The 18,827-nt window shown below is 40.6% G+C and overlaps 1 protein-coding gene across 1 annotated transcript; it reads left to right on the top strand.

Annotated features, from left to right (window-relative positions):
* Positions 1-6,300: 6,300 nt before the first annotated feature.
* On the top strand, positions 6,301-17,603 carry bmt2 (base methyltransferase of 25S rRNA 2 homolog). Its single transcript, XM_010883211.5, has 5 exons — positions 6,301-6,587; positions 13,317-13,458; positions 13,626-13,748; positions 13,908-14,022; positions 15,216-17,603. The coding sequence occupies exons 1-5, from the start codon at positions 6,428-6,430 to the stop codon at positions 15,846-15,848; spliced, it is 1,173 nt and encodes a 390-aa protein (XP_010881513.2). The 5' UTR covers positions 6,301-6,427; the 3' UTR covers positions 15,849-17,603.
* Positions 17,604-18,827: the final 1,224 nt, after the last annotated feature.

Here is an 18,827-nt window from a genome sequence, read left to right as displayed (position 1 = left end):
CAGATTTATATTCAATTAGCCATTCTGTCAGACCCCGCCGAAATCTGTGCCCCCATGACACTTGAGAGGGCTTGTTTAAAAAAAAAAATCAAATAATTAATTTTATTGTTTCTCTCACACCAATACCTTCGATAGGTATATTTAAATTCTGGAGTAGATTATCATTCATAAACAAAGGGACGCTGTTTCTCACAGCCTCCACAGAAAATCCGTGCCCCCATTCATTCGAGAGGGGATTTTCCAAAAATGTCTAAACTTGCTAACTTAATCTAACGATACAATAATTTACTCAAATGTGACATTGTAATCATCCACATTTTAGAGTGGGCCTTTTTTGTAGCCAGCCTAAGGCACACCTGTGCAATAATCATGCTGTCTAATCGCATCTTGATATGCCACACCTGGAGTTGGATGGGCTATCTCGGCAAAGGAGAAGTGCTCACTAACACAGATTTAGACAGATTTGTGAGACAATATTTGGAGAATTAGGCCTTTAGTGTACATAGAGAAAATCTTAGATCTTTGAGTTCAGCTCATGATAAATGGGGGGCAAAAACAAAAAGTGTTGCGTTTATAATTTTGTTCAGTGTATTTCACCAAAAGAATCTAGCTGGGGAAAAAATTGTATGACAAAGATTCCTAATTTGTTTAATATTACATTTGTCCTTGAGGTCGTTTACATTTCTAATAAACATATTCTCTACCAGTCAAAAGTTTTACAACACCTACATTTTTTCTGTTTTTATTTTATTCTTATTTAATGTCTTAATGTACTCTGAAATTAAAGCATAGAACAAATAAACAACTGGAGACTAAATAAATAATGGAATAGTTTTGTTTTACAACATTTTATCTAAATTTTTGACTCATCAAAGTAGCCACCTTTTACAGATATAACAGCCGAACACACTTGTGGCATTCTGTCTACAATGGAATTCAAATATTGTTCGGAAAGTTCTTCCCAACACTGTTGCAGAAGTTCACATAAACATGTGGCATTTGTAGGTCGCTTTGCTTTCACCCTTTTGTACAGTCAATCACAAACCAGCTTGATGGGTTCAAGTCTGAGGACTATTCTGGCCATTCCATGATCTGAAGCCTACTAGCTTGATGTTTTTTTCTAAGGTAGTTCTGACATAGGCTAGAAGTACATTTGGTAGGATGATGAACCCATGACCAACTAGGCGTACACCAGAGGTTTTTGCATGGTGCTGAAAAATACTGTGGTAGCTGTTTTGGTTCAGAATGCCACTCACTCTATCCAAGTCGCCGACTCTGGATCCAGCAAACGAGCCCATCATGCTTCCTCCTCTGTGCTTGACAGTTGGTGTCACACACTGAGGAACCATTCTCTCACCAACTCGACAGCATACAAATACCCTACATAATGAACCGCAGGTTTCACATTTGTTTTATCAGTCCATAAGAACATTCTTCAGTCGTCAGTAGTCCCTGGCGGTACTTTCATGGACCAGACAAGCCTCTTTTTCTTATTTTGCCATCTTAACAATTTTTTTCTTATTGCCACTTGACCTGTCAAACCTGCAGCTCAAAGTCTTCTCTTCACAGTTGAAACTGAGACTTGCTTACCTCAACCAGTGTTAAGCTGTGCTTAAATCTGTTGTCCTGTGAGCAAGTTGACTCTCAGAGACTTGTCTTACGATTCTGTTGTGGCTTTGGTTCTGCCAGACCCCTTCCTCTCAGAGTTTCCTCTAGTTTCCAAGTGCCTTTTGATGGTGTAGGAAATTGTACTCACTAACACCTTGGTTTTCTTAACAATTTCTCTAAATAGCTACCTTGCAGTACAACTGTGTTCTAATCCTAGTCTCTGCAACAGTGCCCGCCAACAGTGCTACTAGGGTCTAATCCTGGTCTTCCAACAGTGCCCTTGAGTCCTTAAGAAGCAGTGAAAATTGACCCAGCACTATCTGGGTTGATGGGGTGGATTTCAACCAGGGGTGCCTAGCCTTGACGCACTCCAGCAACTCCTTTTGGCATTTCGACTGCCTGCAGGCTCAAATGTGGTTGCTAGCTATAGATTATGGTTGATGTGTTCTCAAGGCGCAGAGGTTTTTCCGAATCCTCCAGGTGAATCCTTACTGGTGTAGTGTAAAAATAAATGTCTGTTGAGGAAGCGTGGAAGTGTATTTGATGAAGAGGTGCATCTGGCCCCACCAAGTCTCCAACAGACACTTGGTGATGTTAAATCAGGGGGTCCTTCATAACATTTGCTGAACTCACCTGGAGAGGTGTGAAAGTCTGCATAAACTGGAATGTAACTAAAAGCATGTTATTGTGGACATTTATCTGTGGTGTTTGGATTTGCCCTGTTCTCCATAAAGGGATGAAAAGTCTAATATGCTTTATTGTACTGTACAGGTTATGGATCAAACGTTACAAGAACACTGTAGAAATGTTTTTCCTTGTAGCATGTCTAACAACAACTGGCAGCAATGTCCTGTCCATTCGATGATTTTGCATTTGTGTTCCTTGTGTTTACCAAGGTAAAGTAATGCTAATGACTATTTAGGGGAGTGTTTTAGATATGTCTGATTTTAAGATTAATTGCCATGTCTCCAAAAAGTTATTTGAGTTTGTCCTTGTTAAAGAGACCTCCCAACACGTTGTGTTGTAGTCATTAGGAGTTTGTCCTCGTTGAAGAGACCTCCCAAGCATGTTTGTGTTGTAGTCATATTTAGGAGTTTGTCCTCGTTAAAGAGACATCCCAACACGTTGTGTTGTAGTCATATTTAGGAGTTTGTCCTCATTAAAGAGACTTCCCAACACGTTGTGTTGTAGTCATATTTAGGAGTTTGTCCTCGTTAAAGAGACATCCCAACACGTTGTGTTGTAGTCATATTTAGGAGTTTGTCTTCGTTAAAGAGACATCCCAACACGTTGTGTTGTAGTCACATTTAGGACTCTATTGCTAACAGAAGCTCCTAGCACCTTCTTGCTATAGTGTGTCTAATCATATTCTTAGTAGACTTTTAGATTAGTTGGGAGGATGTTGAATCGTGTTGGTCTGTAACTATGTTTTGTATTGTAACTAATAGTTGATTGGAATAAATTGTGTAACTTTAGGATATTGATTACTACTGCCCTACTCATTCATCTTCACACTCAAGCTTGTAAGGCTACTAATAATCACACACACATACGCATAAGTTGAAGTGACCAGACTTGACATCCCTGAGTTCTGGGTCTAGGTTGGCCCAGGAACACATGCCATTCTCTGCACCTCTGAGTTCTGGGTTTCTGACCAGTCTGGTTGGACCCCAGACACATGTCATTTATTGTTAGGGCCCGTGACGAAAAGAATAGCTAACCTTTACTAAGGACTTCCAACATATGGTAATTTACGATACAATTTATTTACTAACAATATGGAGTCTTATTATATATTTATCACTAAGGTCAAGTTCTCTTGCACTCATCCCTGACTGTCCTATGGTTACCTTATAAGGCACAGGTGTCAAACCGGTTCCACGGAGGGCCGAGTGTCTGCAGGTTTTCGCTCTCACCTTGTACCTGATTGATTAATTAGTTCACTAATTGGTTAATTTCTACCCCCACCTGGTTGTTCAGGTCTGACCTGGGAACCAATTTAAAGGAAAACCCAAAGACCTGCAGACACTCGGCCCTCCGTGGAACCGGTTTGACACCCCTGTTATAAGGGGTAAACCTTTCGAACCAATCTCTCAAACCCCTTACTTCACTGGTTGGTTGACTAAAGTGAAAAGAACAGCTTGAGGAGATGTGCGTTGGATGACAGTCTTTCCCCCGAACTGTCTTACAGCAATGAAGCAAGTCCGTAGTCGGGAAATAAACATCACAATATTTAATGAGGGTAGAAAAAAGGATGAAATAAATAAATAAAAGTGTTTAGAAAATATGATTGTAATAATGATACATTGTAAATATTATTGCATAAACTCGACAGCAGTGCAAAATATGAAAAGACAATGCAGAAAAGCAGAGCGCATGTGGCGAAAGACAAAACTTGTAGTCCATTACAACATCTACAAAGACACCATCCATGCTTTCAACATGGAATTAGGCAAAGCTAGACAGATTTTTTTCTCAATATTATAAACAGAAATCTAAATAATACTCGCATTCTTTTCGCTACCAGTCGATAGACTAACAAATCCCCCAAGCCAGATTCCCAGTGAAATGCTCTCAGACAGCAAGTGCAGTGAGTTTGCATTCTTTTTCTCTGAGAAAATCAATAATATCAGAAAGGTGATCAGCACATCCTCGAGTAGTGCTGGGGTCAGACAGATCAACCACAACCTGAGAAAGTGGTTACTATGTCTGATTTCGAAGAATTGATTGCAAAGTTTTGGAAGAAACTGTTCAACACCTTAAAACATCAACATGTGCCCTTGACGCACTTCCCACATCTTTTTTCAAAAGTGTGTTAAACTGTTTAGAAGTAGATCTCATAAAAGTGGTAAATGCCTCACTTCTCTCTGGAAGTTTCCCAAACTCCCTGAAAACTGGTGTTGTCAAACCCCTCCTGAAAAAGAGCAATCTGGATAAGACCATATTAAACAACTATAGACCGATCTCAAATCTTCCTTTCATAGGCAAGATCATTGAAAAAGTTGTCTTCAATCAGCTGAACAAATTCTTAAGCTCAAACAGATATTTTGACAATTTTCAATCCGGTTTCCGACCGCATCACAGCACAGAGACAGCGCTCATTAAGATAATAAACGATATTCGCTTAAATACTGACTCAGGCAAATTATCAGTGCTGATACTACTTGATCTCAGTGCTGCATTTGACACTGTCGATCACAACATACTTCTAGACAGGCTGGAAAACTGGGTGGGGCTCTCTGGGATAGTCCTAAAATGGTTCAGGTCATACTTAGAAGCAAGAGGGTATTATGTGAGTATAGGAGACCATAGGTCTGAGTGGACGTCCATGACATGCGGAGTTCCTCAAGGCTCAATTCTTGCGCCACACCTATTCAACCTGTACATGCTCCCAATGAGCCAAATAATGAGAAAGAACCAAATCTCTTATCACAGCTATGCAGATGACACACAGATCTACTTAGCCCTATCGCCAAACGATTACAGCCCAATTGACTCCCTGCTCCAATGCATTGATGAAATAAATAGTTGGATGTGCCAAAACTTTCTTCAGTTAAACAAAGATAAAACTGAAGTTATTGCGTTTGGAAATAAAGATGAAGTTCTCAAGGTGAACGCGTACCTTCACTCTAAAGGTCAAACAACTAAAAATCAAGTCAGGAATCTCGGTGTCTCTAGAGTCAGACCTTAACTTCAGTAGTCATGTCAAAGCAATAACTAAATCAGCATACTATCATCTGAAAAATATTGCAAGAATTAGATGCTTTGTTTCTAGTCAAGACTTAGAAAAACTAGTGCATGCTTTCATCACCAGCAGGGTGGATTATTGTAATGGACTCCTCACTGGCCTTCCCAAAAAGACCATAAGACAGTTGCAGCTCGTACAGAACGCCGCGGCCAGGATTCTCAGCAGAACCAGAAAATATGATCATATCACACCAGTCCTCAGGTCTTTACACTGGCTGCCAGTTACATATAGGATCGATTTTAAAGTATTACTACTGGTATATAAATCGTTCAAGGGCCTAGGACCTCAATACATTGCAGATATGCTCAATGAATATAAACCCAAACGAACACTCAGATCATTAGGATCACATCAGCTAGAAATACCAAGGGTTCACTCTAAGCAAGGAGAGTCTGCTTTTAGCTATTATGCCAGTCGCAGCTGGAACCAGCTTCCAGAAGAGATCAGATGTGCTCCTACAGTAGTCACATTCAAATCCAGACTCAAAACACATCTATTTTACTTTGCATTTAATGAATGAGCACTGTGCCACTGTCCGTCCGACTGTTTTCACTGTCCTTTATTTTATTATATTTTTTATTCTAAACTGTATTTGACATTATATTCTTAATGGTTTTAATTTTTCTTATTTCTTCACTGTTCTGTATTTGATTTTATATTCTTAATGGTTTTTATTATTTCTTATTTCTGTAACAGTTCCTCTGTCAAATGGATATTTATGTAAAGCACTTTGAATGACCATTGTGTATGAAATGTGCTATATAAATAAAATTGCCTTGCCTTGCCTTGCCTTGCCTTGCATATAATGTGGTATACTGCATACTTCAGTGACATCCATATTTTGGTGCTCTACAATGAATATGAACAGAATTTAACGTCCGAAATAAAAGTTTTGAAACGACTTTTGGCCCTACAGGAAGAAGTCATTCCTGTTTTCAACTCTGGTTGGTCATGCAGCTGTCAGCTTTAGGAAAGCATGTATTTCGTAGGGAACCAATCAGGCCGCGCGTTGTTGGTTTGTGGACCGGGTGCGACGAAGACAGACGTGAGAAAGACTAGCGGCGCAAGACTATGGACCCGGTGAACAATGCTGAGACCGGAGAGACAGAACCCGAACAGGAGCCGTTTTATGTTCTTATTCCGAAGGAAACGCGGTGCAAAAAGGAGCAGGAGAAACTGTCTGGTGTCGTTAAGAACGTCCATAGGAAACTGCGAAGAAAATACCGAGAAGGTAGGTACGCTAACTTCAGCTAACGTAACATTAGCTTATCCAGCTAGCAACATTTAGGAGACCAGCGTATGTATCATCAAACTGGCTATTTAAACTGTTCGCGAACAAGGCCCCAGGTAGAGAGCTATCCTAGTTTTCTAGCTATTGTAGCCAAACGGTTAGGATCACATTAGTAAACTATTTTGGGGGCCTTGAACAATCTGCAAGCTGTTCTACCAACGACGTGTATCTAGTTCTATGTGTGGTTCGACTGTCTAAAAATATTGTCATGCAATACTAGCTGGCTTTTGGTGGATATCTAAGTCACATAGCGACAGTGTTTTATTTTGAACCAAACTAACGTTAAATCAGGACAGGCTGGAGACATTTCAACCTGCAAAGAGTGTTCACTTGGCTGCCACTTACTAGAGATATGTTTATGCTTGTTTGTCTCCCCGTAGCCGTAGAGCAGTAGACAGATGAGCCTGGTTTTTATGCCTTTCCTGAGATGTTATGGTCAGCACTCCATTCACTCCTGTTAGAAACTCGTAATTTCTAGAAACAGTATGTATGATTACTAGACGCAGATATTTCCCACGGGGTGACCTCTGACATACTCACCACTAAAAATAAAAATTTTGAGTGGAGAATGGTTCTTGTGTTTAAACTTTGTGAATGTGCCAAGAGATTCAAACCAAACTAGCAGCTACACCAAGATTGCATCAGCCTGTGAACATTACATCAGTGCAACTGTTTTTGCCTGCTACACCAGAAAGGTAAACAGCATGCTTGGAGCAGAATATGTACCACTTTCTCTCAATTCTAGGGAAGATATATTACTTGGTCAAATATGTGTGAGTGGATTGACTTCAATAATTAAGCTGGCTTGCTGTCTGTACTTTGCAGGCCAGAATGAATTTAGACATTCTCATGAGGTAATGCCCTGGATAAAACTTGTACTTCAAACTAAAATAGATTAACTAAACTATGCTAACCCTAAGCAAACGCAAACATTGCTAACTATTGAAGCCTAAGCTAAGTTTGCATTGCTTGAATGGACAGGGTCCAAATGCAACCATCATCTTGTTAGTTACCTAACTCATACAGATTGCTGTTTGGATGTTTTTGGAACTATACCAGCATCGTGTCAAATGTACCAATGTATGGAATGGTGTGTAAAAATTAAAACTTTCAGTAACCACAATCACTTCTCAGTTGCAGCGCACTACTTCCCTGACAATTGGAAACTGCACAGGTTCAGACCGCGTGTGTGAGATCCTCATACTTGTGAGAACCAGATGTATTTGCAAAGGTACAACCTCGTTTCCAAAAAAGTTGGGTCGCTGCATAAACTTCAAGTAAAAACCGAATGCAATGATGTGCCAATCCCTTCTTCTTTTAACAATTCTCTGTTAGTGTTTGGGAACTGAGAAGACCAATTGCTGTAGTTTTGAAAGTGAAATGTTTTCACATTCTTGCTTGATATTGGAATTCAACTGCTCAACAGTTCAGGGCGTCCTTTGTCGTATTTTTCGTTTCATAATGCGCCAAATGTTTTCAATGTGTGACAGGTCTGGAATGCAGGCAGGCCAATTTAGCACCCAGACACATACTATGGAGCCCTGCTGTGGTAATATGTGGTTTGGCATTGTCTTGCTGAAATATGCAAGGCCTTCCCTGAAAAAGACGTTGTCTGGATGGCAGCATCTATTGCTCCAAAACCTGTATATATTTTTCAGCATTAATGGTGCCTTCACAGATGTGCAAATCACCCATGCCATGTTTACTAATGCACCCCCATACCATAATAGATGCTGAATTTTGTACTGTGCGTGGATATGAAGCCGGATGGTCTCTCTCCTTTTTAGCCGAATGACGCAGCGTCCATGATCACCAAAAATAATTTCAAATTTTGATTTGTCAGACCACAGGACTGATTTCCACTTCGCCTCAGTCCATCTAAAATAAGCTCAGGCCCAGAGAAGGCAGCAGTGTTTCTGGTTCTTTTTTATATGTGGTTTCTTTTCAAGTTTTAACTTGCATTTGGTGCAGCGACATACTGTGTTCACAGACAATGGTTTTTGGATGTGTTCCTGAGCCCATGCAGTGATGTCCACTACAGAATTGTCTGTTTTTAATGCAGTGCCGTCTGAGGGCCCGAAGATCACAGCCATCCAATATTGGTTTTCGGCCTCGTCCCTTGCTTACAGAGATTTTTTTATGATATCATGTACCTTACATGTTTAGATCCCCAACTCTATGCTCTTTGTTGTTGAGAAATGTTTTTCTTAAATTGTTGCACTATTTGCCTTGACCATCTTTCACAGAGTGGTGAACACCTCCCCATCTTCTGAAAGACTTTTTGGGATGCTCTTTTTATACCCAATAATTTTACTGACCTGTTGCCAATTAATCTAATAAGTTTGGAGATGCTTAAAAAACAACTTTTCCAGTCTTTTGTTGCCCCTGTCCCAGCTTTTTTGAAACTTGTTGTTGCCATCAAATTCTAATTGGGCATATATTTTTCATGAAAAAATAAAATTTCTCAGTTTCAACATTTGATGTCTTTGTACTATTTTTTTAAATTTAATATAGGGTTTAAAATATTTGTACATCATTGCATTCTGTTTTTATTCACATTTTACTCAGCCTTCCAACTTTTTTGGAAATGGTTGTAGAGAATCCTGGAAATTCAATCACCACTAGCGAAAATGCAATATCTGGCTTTGGTTAGGTTTAGGGGAAAACATATATTCTATATATAAGCCCTAGTGTTAGATTTGGGGTAATTTCTGGTTCAGGTTCCAGTTAGGTGTTATGGTATAGTTTAGGCATAAAAGTTATGTTATTGAGGTTAGAGTCTTAGGTTAAGGGATCAGAAACATGTATTTATTGGTCAGGGTTGTGAAAGGCCCACAAAAGAAGCAGGCCTACTTTGACATTGGAAGAATGAAAGCCTTTAATACAGATTATTTATATTATTTTGCTTGGAATAAATTACTGTCTTAATGGATTGGCTTACCTTTTTGTGTTATGTAGGGCCAAGTTTGAACACATCCAAAATATCTATTTAGTACTGAACAACACGCAGTGCCTTACAAAATATTCAAAGTTTGATCAATTTGCTGATCTTACTGAATTACAAATAGTATATTGACATTGTTTGGTTTGATATCTTCATTTAGAAACACATTTATTTAAACAACGTAAGGGTTTTAATAAATATTTTACATTCCTTCTTTATATATTTAACCTCTGTTCTGTAGAAGCTCTTAGTTAAAAGAAATGAACGAAATTGCCCTAATGAGGACGGAATTACTGTACCATAGCATTGAATTCCATTTGTGAACTGTTGGAAGTTTCTTTGACAGTTTATGGATAAAAAGCCCACTGTTGATGGATCATTGGTCAGTCTGTAAGTCTGAATGAAAATGAAGGGTAATAAGCATTCTGCAGAAATTGGGGATCGAGTAATACACATGCATACAGTGGGGAGAACAAGTATTTGATACACTGCCAATTTTGCAGGTTTTCCTACTTACAAAGCATGTAGAGGTCTGTAATTCTTATCATAGGTACACTTAAACTGAGAGATGGAATGTAAAACAAAAATCCAGAAAATCACATTGTATGATTTTTAAATAATTAATTTGCATTTTATTGCATGATGTAAGTATTTGATCACCTACCAATTCTGGCTCTCACAGACCTGTTAGTTTTTCTTTAAGAAGCCCTCCTGGTCTCCACTCATTACCTGTATTAACGGCACCTGTTTGAATTCGTTACCTGTATAAAAGACACCTGTCCACACACTCAATCAAACAGACTCCAACCTCTGCACAATGGCCAAGACCAGAGAGCTGTGTAAGGACATCAGGGATACAATTGTAGACCTGCACAAGGCTGGGAGCAGCTTGGTGAGAAGGCAACAACTGTTGGCGCAATTATTAGAAAATGGAAGAGGTTCAAGATGACGGTCAATCTCCCTCGGTCTGGGGCTCCATGCAAGATCTCACCTCATGGAGCCCCAGATTTTGGCCCAAAATAAAAATTTCTGTTTATTTTGTGATTTAAAAAGGTATGAATATTAAGGAATTGTGCAGACAATTTTTTTTTAATATAATTTAAAAGGTTAAGGCAGCCAGTACCTTTTACATTTTTTTTAAGTTGACGGTGGCTTGACACCTGAAATGCACTCTGAAAGTTCTGATGACGGTTAGGTCCCATTATTAGGTCTGTTTTCTGTTGGGTTGCTTGTATTGACTGCTTTAGGGCCTTTCATTGTGGGTGAAGAGGAATTCGATTGGACCCTTAACTGGGCACAAAGCAAAATATAAAGCGGTCAGGAGATAGTTTGTTCATAGTTTGTCATAGTTTGTTCAAGCATAATAACCATTGGAGGAATGTGCCAGCAAGCATATTCCTAACAGTCTTTTGTTTCCGTCTAGTTGAAGAATAGCATTTAGAAGTCATACTATTTATGCCATAAACTGTTGCCGTACTTGTTTTAGCAGCACGTTTCAAGCAAACAGTGCAGTTTCTGTCTGAACTGATTACAGAAGCCATCTATTGCACATTGCTTAAACCAGTGGGGCAATGGATTTTCCTAGAGGTTTTGGTGCTATGCATTTAGACTGAAATTCAGTAAATATAAATCCTGTACTTCTAGAAGCTGGTGTGGGACTCACTCATTAACTGATGCTCTTGAAAGGCACTGCAGTTGGGCTGTCAGCTGACCCCCTGATTGGTTAATAAGTAAGGCATGGTCTGCTTGCTATTGGCACCACAGTAGTCATGCTTTTTACTAAGACACTGCTGTTCATTCCAGTTTGTCGACTGGTTGTTCTTTCATTTCTGCAAATCTAGTGTTTGTTTTCTTTCCCCTCTTGGGGTCATGTGATTTCTTCTCGTGCATCTATAATCGCAAAACACATGTTCTTCTGTGAAGATATGTGAAGGAAGGATGATACAAATGTTTCAGAAATGTCTGAGAAGAATTGTTTTGATCCGCGAAGCTCTGATAATTTGTGATTTGAATGAACAGTTACACTTTGCAAGTAGGTATATACATGTTGGCTCATTGTGGATTGTTTTGTTGCGTCTACAAACGTCCTATGCCTGCATGCCTTTTTCAAGAAACTAAATTGAAAGGACAAAATTATTTGTTTCAGTTCCTAAATATTTTGAAATTAGGAAACGAGCCTGAGTGCCTGTCCATGTTCGTGTAGTGCTTAGTAGATTTACTAAACTGTATTCTGTGTGGTGATTTATCTTTCTGTATTCAATCTATATGGAGGAAGTTCAGCATTCTCCCACAATTGACATTTTAAAGATACAGTTGTGCTCATAAGTTTGCATACACTGGCAGAAATTGTGTAATTTAGGCATTGATATTGAAAATACTCACACTCAAAACTGCTTATTTAAGGATCGTGATCATATGAGGCCATTTATTATCACCTAGTTGTTTGGCTCCTTTTTAAATCATAATGACAACAGAAATCACTCAAATGGCCCTGAGCAAAAGTTTACATACCCCTGAATGTTTGGCCTAGTTACAGACACACAAGGTGTCACACACAGGTGAAAATGGCAATTAAAGGTGAATTTCCCACACCTGTGGCTTTTTAAATTGCAATCAGTGTCTGTTTATAAATAGTTAATGAGTTTGTCAGCTCACACGTGGATGCACTGAGCAGGCTAGATACTGAGGCATGGGGAGCAGAAAATAACTGTCAAAAGACCTGCGTAACAAGGTAAAGGAACTTCATAAAGAAGGAAAAGGATATAAAAAGATATCCAAAGCCTTGCAAATGCCAGTCAGTGATGTTCAATCACTTATTAAGAAGTGGAAAATTCGGGGATCTCTTGATACCAAACCAAGATCTGGTAGACCAAGAAGGATTTCAGCTGAAACTGCCAGAATTGTTCGGCATACAAAGAAAAACCCACAGGTAACCTCAGGAGAAATAAAGGCTGCTCTGGAAAAAGAGGTTGTTTCAAGGAGCACAATATAATGATACATGAACTAAAATGAGTTGCATACTCGAGTTGCCAGAAAGAAGCCTGGTTACAATATGCCAGACAACACCTTGAAAAGCGTCACAGTTTCTGGCACACTCATTTGGAGTGACGAGACCAAAAATAGAGCTTTATGGTCAGAAACAAATTGACCCTCCAATGGTTACCGCAGAAAGAGTGTAGACTTTGGAGTGGCCATCAGTCTCCTGACCTTAATGTCATCAAGACACACTCAAACATGCAGTTCATGCAAGATGACCAAAGCCTTTGCATGACCTGGAGGCATTTTGCCAAGTCGAAAGGGCAGCTATACCACCTGCCTCATAGACAACTATTACAAAAGACTGCACGCTGTCATGGATGCTAAAGGGGGCAATACTAAGGGTATGAGGACTTTTGAACAGGGGTCAGTAAACAAAAAAAAATCTTTGTTGCCCTGTTTTGTTTTATGATCGTGTCATTCCGTTATGACCTACAGTTTAATGTGAATCCCATAATAAATAAAAGACATGTGTTTTGCCTGCTCACTCATGTTTTCTTTACAAATGCTGCATACATCACCAACTCTCCAAGGGAATGCAGACTTTTGAACACAACTGTAATTTCCGATCGAGCCGACTTGAATGCAGCTTCTGCCGGCGCGTGAGAGTTGCATCTACAGAATGTAATTTAATGGGGCCCTTAGGTGGTCCGTTTTTGCTCTCTTAACTTCCTTTTACCTCCCCACAGTGGGAGATTTTGATAAGATCTGGAGGGAGCACTGCGAGGATGAGCAGACGCTCAGTGAATACGCCCTGGCCATGAAGAACCTGGCTGACAACCACTGGGCCAAGTCGTCCGAGGGAGAGGGTCGCATCGAGTGGTGTCGCAGGTAAAACGCTCCCCCAGCAATGGTACCGGACGGTAGCTTAGAGATTTAAAGCACTATGCTAATGCACTCTCGCAGCCATTTCAAAATCCTCTCCCTCTGTATTTCGTCACACGTCTTTGCCATTTGAACTGTGAGGGATCAATACTGTGCGTGTGATTTTTTTCCAGTGTTTGCCAGGAGTATTTCCTGGATGGTGGGATGAAGAGAATGTTGGAGAAGGATGAGAAAAGTGCCCGGCTTGCCATGGCCATGTCGTCTTCCGCTCCGCCGTGTAGCGCCTCTCTCCCCAGGTACTGTGCTGCCCCAGTGGAAAATGAACCCCAGGCTATTTTGGTGACTATTTTGTCCTGTATGCGTTGGCCCGTATTGACATGTCTGAGCTACTGCTCTCATGTGTCACTGTTAGACTTGATGCTAACTCCTAATGGCTTGAATTTCTTTGGTTGCAGGTCCATCCCTCAGCTTGGTAAAATGCGCTTGCTGGATGTTGGCAGCTGTTTTAACCCCTTCCTGAAATTTGACGAGTTCCTCACAGTCGGTATTGACATAGTGCCAGCAGTCGAGGTGTGTATCGTGTCATTCCTGTCAGTGTTCAGTCAGTGCTGGAAAGTCTCTTCTCACTGAGTTCCTTAATCTTCTATAGTACTGTTAGAATTACAGGGGGTTTTTCAGACAGTTATTTAGCTCAATCAATCAAATTCATTTATAAAAAAGCCCTTTTTACATCAGCAACAAAGGGCTTTTAACAAAACACCCAGCCTGAAATGCCAAAGAGCAATCAACAACAATGTTGACTCCCTAAGAGGGGCTGAAATTTAGGAAGAAACCTGGAGGGGTGACTAGTCCTAAAGTTGTAATAATTAGTTAATGCATTTGGGTTGTGTCCAGAGTCTATAAAACCTAATCCTGGTCAGAAAACCAGAAATCCATTTACCAAGTCTGATTCTTACTTCAGTCCCAGTGGTTGGTATTCAGACTTGGCTTTGGTTCTCTACCACACTCTTCTCTTCCATGCTCTGAATGAATCTAAGTCAACCCCTAAAGCTCTCTCTCTGGCTGGCCACCAGATTGTGTGGTGAAAGTGGTAAAGTAAGTCCTTTAATTTGAATGTTGTTGACATACACACTAGAACATATGGAGAGAATTTCATAACATTGGTTGTGAATAACAGAGAGACATATATCATCACTATTGTCTTTTTCCCACCATCAACTGGTACATAGAATTTTGTGCATAAGTGTTAGGCAAGTATTTATGAATGAAATGGTTTGAATAGCCTTTACCTGTGGTGGTTGGATGAAAAGCCGTTCAAACTCATTGGTTCGGCCCATTGTAATGTTGGATGAGGCTGGTCGAGCACTTGTGCTGTTCATGATGGAATTGTGTATTGTATTGCTTGCATTGCATCAGATAAAATCCAAACCTTGTGGTCTGCACTATTCCATAATAAATGAATTAGCCTTTTATTAAAACATGGGGTGGGGGGGTGAATAAAGGTGGATTCCAATTACGGGTGGTGAGTTTTCATGGGGAGAAGGGGGTTTCAGATAAGGTGAGACATCTGTCTTTGCAGTGATTCAGCTGATCTAACCCCTAATAAATAAATCAGTCTGGCACTCTGTCATTGAGGTTGTCAACACAGGCTCATACCCATTTGGTTTGCACCAGAAGGTTGATTTAAATCTCAGTAACTCTGATAACTTTGTACAATGACGAAGTGCTCCTGAGTGTGTGTGTGTGTCTACCTTCTTCCCCAGAGCGTCTACAAATGTGACTTCCTCAACCTCCAGATCCAGCAGCCTCTACAGCTGGCCGGCGACGCCGTGGAAGCCTTCCTGAGGCAGCTGCGTAGCCCCATCGACACGCTTCCCGCACAGCTCTTCCACGTGGTGGTGTTCTCCCTGCTCCTCTCCTACTTCCCGTCGCCATACCAGCGCTGGATCTGCTGCAAGAAGGCCCACGAGCTGCTGGCCCTGCACGGCCTCCTCCTGATCATCACCCCCGACTCCTCCCACCAGAACCGCCACGCCCTCATGATGCGCAGCTGGCGCGTGGCGGTGGAGTCGCTGGGCTTCCGGCGCTGCAAATACGTCAAGTTCTCCCACATGCACCTGATCGCCTTCCGCAAGGTGTCCCTGGACACCACCAGCGACCTCGTCAGCCGCAACTACCCGGAGATGCTCTTCATCCCTCAGGACTTCCAGTCCCCGGAGGAGGAGGACTACACCGACGTGCTGGTCCAGGCGCGCTCCGACCTGGAGGACGACCAGCTGGCGTGGGGTTTCACCGAGCTGCCGGACACCCCCTACGAGTCGGATTCCGGAGAGAGCCAGAGCAGCTCGCTCCCTTTCCTCCACGAGCTGGAGGACCCCATACTGCTGCAGAGCTAAAACCACACCAGCTACGACCCAGTCGGCTGCTCTTCTCGCTTCCTCTCGCTGGTCCTTACTCAGTCCCTAATGCTGCCCTCTGGCCCTAACCTTTTTCTGGTTTGTAGGCCTGTAAGGCGGTGGCAATAAGGTCGAAGCTTTGCCGTGGCACTGCTAATACCTGTTCCCGGCCTTCAGAAATGCTACATGGAAGCTTTAGGGACATGGGGTAGGGAGAGAGCAGTTTGAGACCGACTTTCTTTGTCCACAACTGCTGCGCTGCCAAATTAACCTGCTGCATTCTTTTCACTCCTTCCCTCTTATCCCTTAACTAAACAATGCAGTTTGCACAGACTGAAAGGAAAAAACGTTTACAGAATTGTTTATTTTTCGATATGATACATGGTTAGTCTCTCAACACAACCACACATGCGCACACCCACACAGATACTTTTTTTATGAAGACTTTGTAGCAGAATGCCCTCAGGATAGATGGAGAGTTAACCTGCCCCTTTGCTTTTCATCCCATCTTTGATCTGTCCAGCTTTCAAACGAACCAATATTTGCTCCTTCAAAGGCGTTTGTTGTAATCAGTAGTTAAATAGTGAATGTGCTTCAGTGCCAGCAAGCTGCTGACTTTAAATCCCTCAAAGAGTTAGGGTGGAGAGATTGAGATGGAAAGAAGGAAAGGGATGTTTGCTTCTATTAGTTAGACGAGGCTCGACTTTCTAATCATTGGTGTGCATTTTTTAAATTCAACAACTATTTTAATTCAGCATCTCTTTTGGCGGATATGTGGGTCTTTTACAATAACGTGAGTTTTGTAGAATTTTAAGCATTTTCAAAACTAAGGTAGGCGTACGTGATTACTTCTACTAATGTGAAACTGTTAGGTGTTTCCCCCCGTGTGTAATATGGTACGATTGTTGCATAATAGTCATTACTCTCTTAGTCTCTGCTGGTGTAAAGAAACCGCTGTTTGAATCGACAGATGCAAATTTACCTTCAATGTTGTGAACCTGAATATTTAGATTTTTCACTACTTCTTTCAATTCTGTGTGAATTAGTGTGTGGATAGACCACATTATCTGAATCAGTAGTAGGTCTGTAGTGAGGACTTTACTTATTTTTAGGTTAACTGGTAGCTTCACAATAGGTACTAGTAACATATGCAGAAATATAATACTGACCAGCTATGTAACAGTGACTTCATCTCGTTTTAATTTACAGTATTTCATATCAAAGGAGACCAACATTGGCCTTAAGCAACATTCATCATTCATTCCTGAATACATCACTTATGTGTGTTTGTCGTTATTATTTAATATATATTGACTTTTTTAGGCATAGGTTGCCAGTACAGAGTTAGTAATTCATTGCATCGGTTAATTTGACCTTATCCCTTCAAATGTATTCTCATCCACAACATGGAAGTATTTCCGGTTTGTACTCTGCTTAAAAGTTTTAACTCCAAAGTGTTTCCAAAATTCTTAGAAGCTCTAATACAATTCCAAATGATTTGCCTCAATGAGGTTTTGCACTAATACCCTGCTGTTTCTTAATTAGTCAAATAATCTAATCTCATCAAAGTTCATTTTAGCAATAGCCAGGTTTATCCTGAAAGTACTGTATCTTATGGGGAATGTTTTTCTATGTTTTTTTTCCCCCAGTGACACTAGCACCCAAATATACTTATTTGTGGACATGTTTATAATGGTATTTTCCGTGTGTGTGTGTGTGTGTGTGTGTGTGTGTGTGTGTGTGTGTGTGTGTGTGTGTGTGTGTGTGTGTGTGTGTGTGTGTGTGTGTGTGTGTGTGTGTGTGTGTGTGTGTGTGTGTGTGTGTGTGTGTGTGTGTGTGATTTGAGCGTGTGCATGAGCGTGTGTGTGTGTGTGTGTGTGTGTGTGTGTGTGTGTGTGATTTGAGCGTGTGCATGAGTGTTTGTCGTGATGTACTTGTCTGTGGCACTTTACTTCATAACCAGTCAACTGGTCTGAATTGGTATTTCTGTTGTGGGACATATCGGTTGCGTCTCAAATGTACCTATGGGCCCTGATCAAAACGAGTGCACACAGTAGTGAATGGGGTGCCATTTGGGACACGTAGTCTTATCAGCCCAACCAGTATGATGTACCTGTACCTTCCACATGCTCATGTCAGGATGCCTGTAATCCTAAAGGTGCCTTTTTACCCTGTTAATGTGTTTGCAGTCCTGATTCTCATGCCCGTATGTTGGAAAACCCAAACACTTCACTTAACATACGACAGGCTTCCTTTGCCAAAACATTGTGTTATGAGCTACCTACTACCAGCTACCACTTCAAAGTTATCATTGGCTGAAGGTTTTACCCTAAGAACATTGTCTTGTTTCACTGTCAGTTGTTAATTACAGTACACATTGCTTCCATCTCGTTAGACGTCCGTCTCCACTAGATAATTTTCTGGTCAGTTCATGTTTGGTGTAGTTTTAACTATTTCAATTTAGTGATGGTAGTAACCGAATAGACAACAGACATTGCTCAATACAATTCGTTTTCTTTAAAGTTGTGAATTGTACCTGTACAATTTTAGTGATACATACAGTGTCATCTGTGTATGTCTTCCAGGAGTTTGTTTTGAGTCTATTACTTGCATGATTAGCTTCATTTTCAGTATTAAGGATTTAGACAATTACAGGAAGTGTGCATGTTTTTTTTTCTCTATTTTATAAATGAATGTACAAGCAGTTTTCATGTGTGTTTATTGAGTCCTTTTCACTGTTTCTCAGAAATTTGAAACTATTGAGCCATTATTGTATTAATCTTAATGAGACAATATACATTACCAGTCAAAGGTTTGGATACCTTCTCATTCAAGTGTATTTCTGAAATTTTATTTTTTCCCCCACATTGTAGAATAATAGTGAAATATTCAATTCATTAATTCACGTAGAATTATGTAGTAACCAAAAACAATCTGATGTGTCGTGCCCATTGATGTGGTTAAAAAGGTGGGTAAAAT

This window comes from Esox lucius, chromosome 19, assembly GCF_011004845.1.
Source record: "Esox lucius isolate fEsoLuc1 chromosome 19, fEsoLuc1.pri, whole genome shotgun sequence".
Taxonomy (NCBI): domain Eukaryota; kingdom Metazoa; phylum Chordata; class Actinopteri; order Esociformes; family Esocidae; genus Esox; species Esox lucius.
This window is presented reverse-complemented; position numbering and strand designations above follow the sequence as displayed.